The following is a 12,373-nucleotide window of genomic DNA, read 5'->3' on the forward strand; positions in this document are numbered from 1 at the left end:
AGTTCCACTGTCCGCCCCTTCTGTTGTGCCACCCCTGGTTCCCTGCACCCGCCGTCGGAAGCCCTACTCAACGATGGTGCACCATTTTAGGAGGAGAGGGATGTAGTATTGATAGCGACGATGCCACAATGTAGGTGCACTCTACTAGGTTGGCACTACGACACTGACACCGACGACAACGCCCTCTAACCAGCACTGTGCAGCTCAATGAGCGCCGCTCTGGATTCAGCCCATTTAATTCTGAGTAGACGATCAAGTAACACTGTTTCTATTTCATAGTGGGCGAGCCACTATAGATTTTGCCAGTGTAGCTTGATTGATGTACAGCTTCACACCTTTGCGCTTATCTCAGCCTATGTTGAGTATTATCAGTTGTATATTTCCATACACCAGTAAAAGAGCTATAACCTATATGCAGTACCGAAGCATTTCACCTTTCCCTGCTCCTACTCACTTCCTACATTCGGCTTACCCTTCAATTTACAGGAGCAGACCCATGCGCTGGGATACAAAATTTATCACTTCTCTTAGCTGCTCAAAACCAGAGACAATCTCTTCTCATCCAAAGTGACACACTTCATTGGCACCAACGTGAGTCACCACCTGCAGTTGGCTCCACATTGTGCTCTTCATGGCATCCAGAAGGGCTCGTTCCACATCTGGGTTGACTCCACCTGGTATGTACACAGGCTTTCTGGTTGACTCCACCTGGTGTGTACACAGGCTTTTTTCTTCTCCTGAACAGCCATGTTTCTAAGGAGCCCCATAACGCACCTAACATTGGAGCTCCCAGCTACCACTAATCTCACCCTCTGTGACTGCCCGTATCTTGGAGGCTGAGAGGTTTCCTATGAAACAGGACAAGTGACTGTATCTGGCTGAGGGACAGTGTCAGGCAACCTCCCACTCGACCACAGGTGAGTGGTAAACCTCAGTGTGATCAGTAACTGGGCTCAACGCTGGTGCGGACTGAACCGTGGACCCAGATGTGTTGGACATCCATTCCATCCCCAAAGCCAGCCCACAACAGTGATGCATGCCCACTGCAGCTTCAAGCTGTGTAACCAAAGCCATCACATTGTGGAGCTGAGAGCGAAGTATCACCAACTCGCCTTGCAACCGCACACAGCAATCACAGTCCCTACCCATACTAAAGACTATGGAAAACTACATTACACAGAAAAATAAAGGACAATCGACACGCTCTACAGAACTCTACTGTAGACACTGACAAAAATGTAACAACTGTTTCTAATAAATTACATTAACATGCTCAGGCCCAAAAATTAAGCTACCAAACCACTCAGGTCAGACTAAATAATTTACTCCTGATTAGGAACATGTAATAAGCCACGAAATTGGTTTACTTTCCAACACAAACGTGAGAACAGTATCTAATAAATTCTAAATTAACACATAGAAATTCAAGAAGCTAAACTACCAAAGCACATAGTGAAATTATAAAATTCACTCCTGGTTAAGAAATTGTAAAATGTCATAAAATCGGTTAATTCCTGGTGGCTGCTTGTGTCTCAGCCAGCTGCTGCTGCCTGACTCTATTCTCAATCTATAGCCAAACTCTTTGTTTTACACCTATTATGCAGTAATCTCTGTTTCTTTACAGTGACAGTATACCATGGAGGTTCCCTCCCACTATGGACTGTACTACAGGGTATCTATCCACCGCATGCTCAAATATTCCTTTAAACTTGAGCCATAGTTCCTCTCTTTTAAACTTGAGTCATCGTTCCTCGGCATGCACCAGCCCTGTGCTGGAAGTTTCAAGTTCCTCACTGAGATATGACACTACTGATTTTTTATCTAGCTGACTGAACATATATATCTTTCTGCTTGTTTTAGTTGTCCTTTGTACTTTGGTAATAATTGTCATCACAATTGTGTCATGTTCCCTGATACCAGTTTCAGTATGGACATTCTCAGAGAGGTCAGGTCTACCATTGCCACTAGATCCAATATGATTCCCTCATGTGGGGTTCCTAACTATCTGTTCTAGGACATTTTAAGGGAAGGCATTTAGTATAGTTTCACATGATGTCTGACCACACCCACCACTCGCAAAACAGTAATTTTCCCAATTGACTGTTTGGTGATTAAAAGTCTCTACTATTACAGTATGACTGGGGAACTTACTTACAAGTATAATCAAATGTTTCCCTAAGACATTTAAGTCTCTTTTTATTATTTACGATAATGACCAAAGCAGCCGAAATTAATTAAAATTCGTGCTGCGTCCAGGACTCAAACCCAGGTCTTCTTGCTTGATAGGCAGTACGTGCAGCAATGTTGACCATTGTACTGCGGTGGTATAGTGGTTAGCATTTCTGCCTGGCAAGCAAGAAGACCTGGGTTCGAGTCCTGGCTGCAGCACAAATTTTAATTCATTTCATCTGCTTCGATCATTACATGCAAGTGAACTGAGGTTTTCTTTAAAGTTTTCAGTTCCATCAGGAGATGAGCCTGGTGGGCAATAGAAGGATAAAATTATCATTTTATGCTCACCCCTGATACTGAGTCTTGCCCAAATAGTCTCTGATGCAGCTTCAATTTCTATTGTGGTGGATTTAGGTTTCTTGTCTAATGCAACAAATACATCACCTCCATTCCTCGTTTGTCTACTCTTTTATTAAACACTTAAATTTTTCCACATAAATCTCACTGCTATCAATTTTAGGTTTCAACCAGCTTTTTGTACCTCGTATTATGCAAGCTTCACTACTTTTCATGAGCACTTCAGACTATGGCACTTCGTTGTGAATGCTTCAGCAGTTTACCATTAAGATTTTAGTACTCTCACCTGTGGGAGGCATTTGTTTCAATCCTACACTGATACTTCTGGGTTTTGTACAGGTACTGTTATCTGGATTGGATGGACAGTCACCTAACCTTAGAAAAAGGACCACCATGGAAGCACTCCACACACAGTCAGCATTTTACCTGCAGGGTACTTTTCCCGGAATAATATGCACATCAACATGCTGCTTAGTTGCATTTTCATTGAAGTTGTCAGTATCTGTCACTTGATAGAATTTCTGTCTTGTCTCTTCGTGAGTGACAAGAACAGAGCTTCCACATGAATCTGCACTCTCCTCCTCCTTTGTCATTCTCTTCATTGTCAGATGGTAGACAGTCAAAGCTTCTGACACTCTGATGATTATTTAACTTATTGGTATCAATCACCATTATCTCTTTCACTTTCAGACTTTGTCTTTCCTCCACTACAGAAAGCCAGTATCTCAATCAATGTCATGAAATTCACAGACAGAATCTATGGAATACAAACATGCAAACCCATAGAATAGTATGCATCATAACACTGACTGAAAACAAAAGCCATCTAAACAGTACTCCAGCAACAAAGAGGTATTGCCATATAGGCTAACAAAATGATGTTATGCGATCAGTTGAGGTAGGCGCACAAAGCCACCACTCCCAGGCCCCAACAACTGTCGGGTATCTGTTTACACCAAGTTAGCTATAGCTTAGCTATGGTTACAGTGGAAGACAATACCTCAAACTTGGGGGTTATTGGGAGAGGTGTAACATGCTAAGTCCTGCCTGGTCCCCATCTCCTCTGTACAGGAAGTTTAGCACTACCACTGGCATGCCACTGATAGTCGAGTGGACCAGTAGTGACAGATCCCACAATTCCAGTAAAGGTGACAGAATCCACAGGAGAGGATGGTACTGGTGGTCAACTCTCAGGAGCCCTCCCAAAAAACCCATTTGCAGCCAGTTCCAAGTACCTGAAAGTGGACTGGCTGATTTCTGGTCACTTATGTAATCAAGTATCTCATTCCATCTTTGAAATTCACGGTGGGACTGCTTTGTGGCTGGTGCAAAAAATAAACAAATAACTTTAAAATAAGCTTGTGGCGATCTTTCAGTTTCTGGATCTGTTAAGCTAAATATATTACTAATTCCCTTTACAAATTGAAACAATTAATATGCAAAACCAGATTTCTATTACGACAACAGAAAAACCCAGGATAAAAGTTACCAGTTTCCTTGTACTTTTTGAGATTAGATTCACTAATGAACTCGAAAATACTGTTAATTTATGATAAATGCTAACAATACACACTTCTGTTGAAAGGTAAAACTAAATGCAACACAAAATGTTAGTTGTAATGTGTGCTACGATAACTTTAAATCACAAACATTGATTTACTTTGAAATATGTCATCCACACTACATGTAACTTCTGAAAATTCTCAAGAATATATGTTTATTCGAATGAACAATGTAGGAAAATACAGATTGCTACTTACTTTAAAGAAGACACATCAAGTTGCAGACAGGCACAATTAAAAGACACTCACACATAGCTTTCGGTCATAGCCTTTGTCAGTAAAACACACACACACACACACACACACACACACACACACACACACACACACTTTTTATAATATGTATGGATAAAGAAGGAAAAAGATTATCACACAAGACAAATTACAGTCTTTGAGCAATATCACTGGTGCAGATAAATAGTGTAAAAAGTGAACCAAATATAACTGACATGTAGTTTTTGGTGAAAGTGCAGTGGTCAACTATGTGTGGAAAAGGTTATGAACAAAAGCACCACTACATTGCTGAAGCTCAGTTTATGGAGGTCATCAACATGCAGCATATTTTCTTCGTCATCGTCTTCCTCATCTGTATATTCGGCTGTCAGTTCTTCTTCTTCGAAGTTCTCCTGCAGCTGCTCTATCTCCTCCTCAGCCTCTACCTCAACTGCTGGCTGTGGTCTGGAAATGAGCACACAAGGAAACTACTGAGAACAGGACAGGGAAAAGTGTAACATATGATGACTAAATCTAGAGGTGGAAAAAGAAACAGCACAATTAATAATAAAAACAAAGGTTCTCACATATTTAACTCAAGTAGCACTTGCAACTGTGACTGAGCCACTTGGAGATGTGTAAATTATGTACAACAGTAGAAGAAAACAGGCTGGAATCCAATTTTTAGCTATACGTCTTTGTACTTACAGAATCATAAAATAATTCTTGAACATATATAGCAATTACCTTCAACTTTAATAATTATCCATTGTCTCTCTGAAGTAAGTCCGAAGAATTACTGTAATTTATTTAATCCTTACCTTCATGTGTTATACATGTCAGCTAAGACATTGAATTCCAAAATCTAGATCAGAGCCAACGGCAGTCTTGGCGGTATTTCTCTATAGCTCATATGTTGCCAACACATCACTTTTGTATATCCAATGGGGTGATATGTTTATGTAACCTATGAGAGGTGAGAAAATATACACTGAATTTCTAACCACAAAATAAAAACCTTTTTTCTTCATTGTTGTCACAAATATTTGACTGTTTTTACTGAGTATGTCAAAAATAACAAGGTTGTAATTAGGTTAAAATGTGACAGTTTGGTCACAAGTTGGCAAAGCCAATGGATGTGAAAGCTAAAAAAGCTGAGTTACGGTGAGAAACTGTTCTGTAGTTCAGCTTGAGGTTACTGATAGACAGGAATGTGACAGTCTGGTTGTGAGTTGGTGAAACCAATGAAGGTAAAAGCCAAATAGCCTCATCATGGTGACGAACTGATGTGCCGCTAAGCCCAGGATGTAGGTTAATTAAATTAATAATCTTTGTTGACACATATATTTGTTCCTTCTGAATATGTCAAGAATTACAAGATTGTGTTTAGGCTGGGACCTAAAAGCACAGCTTAAATTAAACTAATGATCTTGGTTGTCAAAATATTTGCCTGTTGCTACTGAATGTGTTATAGTTTCAGAGGCTGTGACGCATTGACTTGAAAATGAAACAACTTTCTTTTGGAACACATTCTCTGTCCTGCTCGCTCATTGGCTGAGTACAGTCAACAACTGACAAACTATTTCCATCCCATTATACCTCATAGTGATTACTGCCAACATTGAAGCACAAAACACATCAGTACACCACTGGCCTTGATCTAGACTTGTGCCATTTTGACTTCTCATGACTCTACACAAACAAAAGTATCTGGGACAGTAGGCTAGTAAAAGAGTTTCATCAATATTCAATACAGCTAACATGTTCAGAGCATCACATCATTCTGTGTTCAGAGCATCACATAATTCTGTTTCCATGTTTTAGACATCTGCTTTTATACAGTACAATACAATGTTTTGCTGAAAAAATTGTTGGCAGTGTTTAGGACAGTAGCTCAATGGGAAAGTGCCAGGCTACATGTCCAAAGGCCTGGGCTTTGATCCTCAGTTATACCAAGGATTTCTCTTTACTGTTAGTTATCACTTAATTCATTGTTGGTGACGGGTTCGGTGGATCAATTGGAAGGTCAAGAGAAGGCAAGAGCATACCACTTCCAATAGACTAGGGAGTTGAAACTAACATTTGGATTGGCGGAGCTTCAGTTTGTACTTTTTATGTTGGTGCTAGTACTTAGTTGGCAACATTAACCACCATAAGCACAATATACTGTGAAACATGCAGATCACACAACCATACTGCTACAATTCAAGATGGTACCAACTGTAGATCATCACTGCGTTGACTCCCGCAAAAAGTGTAAAATGAATCATGAAAAGCATTCAACTTGCAACATAATTAATGTACATTGTGATAATTTGTGCTTGTCATGATGCATCATCAAAAAAGAAACTGAAAGCAGCAGAGATTCAATAAGATGAAGTGTTGACAATTATGCATCTATATCATCCAATGTGAATCAACTGTAATATTAGGCTTGGACCCCTGCCACTGCGAGAAACATGCAGTTATAGGTATAATGTGCAATATATGTAAAACTACACATCATTATAAATGTGTTAATGCAGATCCAAAACATAAAGTATGGTTCTGTAAGAAACGTAGCAGAGATAATCTAATTCAAAAACCTAATGAAAACGACTGTTTTACAAGCAAAAGTAATTGCAGTGCCCCTGGAAGAGGTACAGGTTTTAAAACACAAATGTAACTAATTCACACAGTAGAATGCAGAGGTTGCAAACAAATCACACAGTGAACTACACCCAGATACTAGAACTCATATTATAACGTGTGAAAAAGTACGGGAGAGTAGGTAGAAATTGTGTCAGATGCACTTTATGCGAAAGTAAGTTCCATTTTCTGTGCAGTAAAATTAATCCATCACCAAAAACTGACCAAAACACAATAACAAAGCGCACACGTGATAACTACAGAGATGATACTACATACATACACCCATTCGACTAAAGCAAAATAAGTGATGAAAATGATTCAGAAAATGTTACTTTAAGTACACAGATACGTGATTCAGCTATTGCTGTTCCACAGAATACTCAAATGCCATGTCACCATATGCTCATGTCACAGCAAAAAATCCATGATCACTTGGGGAAACTTTACATCCTAGCTGATATCCACAGATGCGGAATCACCTCAAATGTTAATGAAGCAGCAATTTTGAAGTCCTTGAGTTTTGTCAAGCCCAAAGCATCCCTCTTTGAAGTCATTAAGAATGTTCACACCGAAGAAGATCAAGTTGTCTTCAAACGACTTTGTTTGGCAGCTGTAATGATGCATACACAAACGAAATATACCCAGCTTGCTCAGAGTTAAAGAAGCACCTGGGTCACTTGTCGCACACAAACATTCTCTTCATGAACATTCCACACCGCTATGATTTGCCACCTTGACCTTGTGTAAACTAGGAGATTAGTGCTGTAATAAGTGTTTTTCGAATACATGCAATCAATTCAAAAATGTTTCTGTTGTTGATATTAGCAGCAGTGGGCACATATTTCATACTTCATAATTCCACTTGAATGGCCTAGAGAAGCACACTGTGACACACAAATTACCGGAAGAAATCAAGAAGCACCAGCAAGCATCTGCAGCACCAACAACAGTATCAGTATTAGTAACATCACAAATATCAGTAACAGCTGATACAACTCAAGTAGCAGCAGCACTCCTCCACTTAACGAGATATTTTTTATGGATTCAAATTAAGAAAAGGAAAAGACTATGACAAACCAGCCTGAAAACTATCAGGAAAAAAGTAGTATTTAATCAGGTAATAATAACAGTAAAAATGTTCAAAATAATGTATTCTAATATACAGTGCCTCAAGAATAAAGTGTTAGATTTAGTAGTAGCTATAAATAATTTTGGTGACATCTCCTGAATTTGTTTACCTGGACATTGGTGCAAGGATAAGAAATGTAAGCAATTTTAAATTAGCATCTCATTACTGCCACAGTGTTTGTAAAAATAGTACAGTATGCATTTACACAAGAGCAGAATTACAGTTTAAAGCAAAAATAGAAGTGGACCATATAAATACTGAAAAACATTTTGAACTGTGCCACAGAGATAAAAACCGATGATAAGAGAAAAAAACTAATTCTCATATCATATCAGTGTTTAAATCACCAGTGGGTGAGAAAAACATATTTTTTAAGAAGTTGGGGCCAGCATTCAACACTTTTTATAACAATGAAGTGATTTTATCATTATGTGAACTTTAACATCAACATCCGAAAACCTCTTCACACTTACCTTTAAATCTGCTAACAAGGTATACACCACTGTGAATGCACATGCCTCCTTAAATGAGGACAACAGAAAGGACAAAGAAAAGGTGAAATGTTTTTGTGACCAACTCGATGATGTGCAAAATATCCCAGAAAAAACACCATGTACTATTTATTTTATTTATTTATTTACACGTCAAGTTTCGTAGCACCAAATTGAGGAGCAAATCTATAAGTCATGAAACATGACAGTACATGAAATTACAACATAAAAGTAATAACAGATAAAAATAAAATGTTTATGAACCCGAAAAAAGGTAATCCGTAAGTTCAAGTAAATGAATCAACAATACAACAAGAATCAGCTTAATTTTTCAAGGAGCTTCTCAACAGAACAGAAGGAGTTACCCATGAGGAAACTTCAGTTTCAATTGGAAAGCACTTGGAGAACTACTAAGATTTTTCAATTCAAGTGGTAGCTTACTGAAAATGGATGCAGCAGTATACTGCACACATTTCTGCACAAGAGTTAAGAAAGTCTGATCCAAATGCAGGTTTGACTTCTGGCAAGTATTAACTGAGTGAAAGCTGCTTATTCTTGGGAATAAGCTAATACTGTTAACAAGAAATGACAGTAAGGAACATATATAGTGAGACACCAATGTCAAAATACCCAAACTCATGAACACGGGTCAACAAGAGATTTGTGAACTTACACCACTTATTGCCCATGATGCCCATTTCTGAGACAAACATATCCTTATAGAATGGGAAGAGTTACCCCAAAATATAATACGATATGACATAAGTGAACGAAAATAAGCAAAGTAGACTAATTTTCATGTCGAATGATCACTCACTTCAGATACTGTTCGAATAGTAAAAATGGCAGCATTAAGTCTTTGAACAAGATCCAGAACATGGGCTTTCCGTGACAGTGAACACTTAGAAATATGAACTGTTCAGTTTCTCTAATCATATGCCCATTCTGTGAAATTAAAATGTCAGGTTTTGTTGAATTACTAAATCTCATGTTAGTAAATTGTCGAAGTGTCTATAGCTAGATCCCCGAGTTACTCTACAAAATAAACAGTAGTAATGCCAATACTGTATTAGGTACCAAAAACTGGTTGAAACCAGACATAAATAGCAGTGAAATTTTGAATTCTGATTGGACAATGTTTAGGAAGGATAGGACTGATGCTATGGGAGGTGGTGTGTTCACTGCAGTTAAAATCTGTTTAAACGCAGTTGAGATCGATACTGGGCTGGACTGTGAAATAGTCTGGATAAAGCGGTCAATCAGCCAAGGAGTGACCATTGTATTAGGATTGTTTTATAGACCACCAGCATCCGCAACAAATGTCGCAGAATGTTTCAGGGAGTCTTGAGTATATAGGAAATAAATATCCAAATTATCCATTAGTTATAGGAAGAGACTTTAATCTGGCATCCACTGACTGGAAAAATTACATGTTTATCACCGGGGCAGAAACAAAGACTCGTGTGAAATTATTCTAGGAGTGCTCTCAACATACAACCTAGAGCAATTGGTTAGAAAACCAACTCGAGATGGGAACAAACACAAGGATGGCTGACATAGTGTTTAGTGTATCTGGGATTGTAAAACAGTTAAGATACTTAGACACCAGGAAGGATTCCTCGACTTTCAAAAGGCGTTCAACTCATTTCTGCACTGTCTCTTGCTCCAAAAAGGGTGCACTTACAGTCTATCCAATGACATATGTGGTTGGACAGAAACTTTTATTACAGACATAGAGTAGTATGTCGTCTTGAATTGGGGGACTTTAACAGAAACAAGCATAACATCAGGTGTGCCCCTGGGCAGTATAATAGGTCCACTGCTTTTTACAATTTACATAAACTATCTGGTTGATGGTATTGACAGTGGCTTTAGACCGTTTGGCAATGATGCTGTAGTCTACAAGAAAGTAGTATCACACGATAACTGTGAACAAATCAGTGAGGATTTGTAGAAAATAAATGCATGGTGTAATGACTGGCAGTTATCTCTGAATATTAGTAAGTGTAACCTACTGTGCATAACAAAGCAAAAATCCCCATTAATGTACGAGTACAAAAGAAATGCCCAGTCAATGGAAGTAGTAACATCCGTCAAGAATCTGGGTGTGACTATTCGAAATGATCCCAAATGGAACAATCAGATTACACAAGTAACAGGTAAGGCGAACTCTAGATTGTGGTTTACTGGTAGAATCCTGAAGCAATGCAGTCCTTCAACAAAGGAAACTGCTTACAAGACTTTAGTTCGTCCAGTCTTAAGAGTACCGTTCGTCTGTGTGGGACCCTAATCAGTTGGGTCTGATTCAAGAGATTGAGAAGGTCCAAAGAAGAGTGGCAAGAGTGCTGATGGGTACATTTAGTCATTGCGAGAGTGTTACAAATCTCACTGAAAGTTTGAAGTGGGACACACTTGCAGATAGACGATGTGCTAAACGGAAGGGGCTGCTCACTAAATTCCAAAATCCAATCTTCGCCGAGGATGTAGAGCATATATTATTACTACCAACTTTCATACTGTGCAATGATCACTATTCAAAGACAAGGAAAATTAGAGCTTGTACTGAGGCGTTCAGATTGTCGTTTTCCCTTGTGCAATCCCCACTTTCAGTGAGTTGGCTGTACAATTCTAGGAGCTACAGTCTGGAACTGCGCGATCGCTCCGGTCGCAGGTTCGAATCCTGCCTCGGGCATGGATGTGTGTGATGTCCTTAGGTTAGTTAGGTTTAAGTAGTTCTAAGTTCTAGGGGACAGATGACCTCAGCCATTATGTCCCAGAGTGCTCAGAGCCATTTGAACCATTTTGAACACAGAGGGGGAAATATGACTTTGGCGAAAATAGTGCCCTCCGCCACACAACGCTTGGTGGCTAGCGGAGTATATATGTAGATGTAGAATTGTGTGTTAGAAATTGTAAAAACTAAGTCTTACTGTGATTTAGCGTTAGTTTATTTTCTGCAAGCCATGAACTTAGATCATGAACTGCACATAATATTCTTTACTACCAAGCTAGGGTCATCAGCAAACAGAAATATTTTAGAGTTGCCCATAATACTAGAGGGCATATCATTTATACACTCCTGGAAATTGAAATAAGAACACCGAGAATTCATTGTCCCAGGAAGGGGAAACTTTATTGACACATTCCTGGGGTCAGATACATCACTTGATCACACTGACAGAACCACAGGCACATAGACACAGGCAACAGAGCATGCACAATGTCGGCACTAGTACAGTGTATATCCACCTTTCGCAGCAATGCAGGCTGCTATTCTCCCATGGAGACGATCGTAGAGATGCTGGATGTAGTCCTGTGGAACGGCTTGCCATGCCATTTCCACCTGGCGCCTCAGTTGGACCGGCATTCGTACTGGACGTGCAGACCGCGTGAGACGACGCTTCATCCAGTCCCAAACATGCTCAATGGGGGACAGATCCGGAGATCTTGCTGGCCAGGGTAGTTGACTTACACCTTCTAAAGCACGTTGGGTGGCACGGGATACATGCGGACATGCATTGTCCTGTTGGAACAGCAAGTTCCCTTGCCGGTCTAGGAATGGTAGAACGATGGGTTCGATGACGGACTGGATGTACCGTGCACTATTCAGTGTCCCCTCGACGATCACCAGAGGTGTACGTCCAGTGTACGAGATCGCTCCCCACACCATGATGCCGGGTGTTGGCCCTGTGTGCCTCGGTCATATGCAGTCCTGATTGTGGCGCTCACCTGCACGGCGCCAAACACGCATACGACCATCATTGGCACCAAGGCAGAAGCGACTCTCATCGCTGAAGACGACACGTCTCCATTCGTCC

At 39.8% G+C, this 12,373-nt stretch overlaps 1 protein-coding gene across 3 annotated transcripts in view; it reads right to left on the minus strand.

The window, feature by feature from the left end:
- Positions 1-12,373, minus strand: part of LOC126278540 (intraflagellar transport protein 57 homolog) — a 159,876-nt gene that overhangs the window by 56,605 nt on the left and 90,898 nt on the right. For 2 of the 3 annotated variants that reach the window (XM_049978715.1, XM_049978714.1), the window contains exon 5: positions 4,607-4,769. In XM_049978715.1, coding sequence (XP_049834672.1) covers positions 4,607-4,769 — 163 coding nt within the window. The remainder of the gene's footprint in view (positions 1-4,606; positions 4,770-12,373) is intronic. The other variant, XM_049978716.1, reaches the window with a different exon arrangement.

The sequence above is a fragment of the Schistocerca gregaria genome, chromosome 6, assembly GCF_023897955.1.
Source record: "Schistocerca gregaria isolate iqSchGreg1 chromosome 6, iqSchGreg1.2, whole genome shotgun sequence".
Taxonomy (NCBI): domain Eukaryota; kingdom Metazoa; phylum Arthropoda; class Insecta; order Orthoptera; family Acrididae; genus Schistocerca; species Schistocerca gregaria.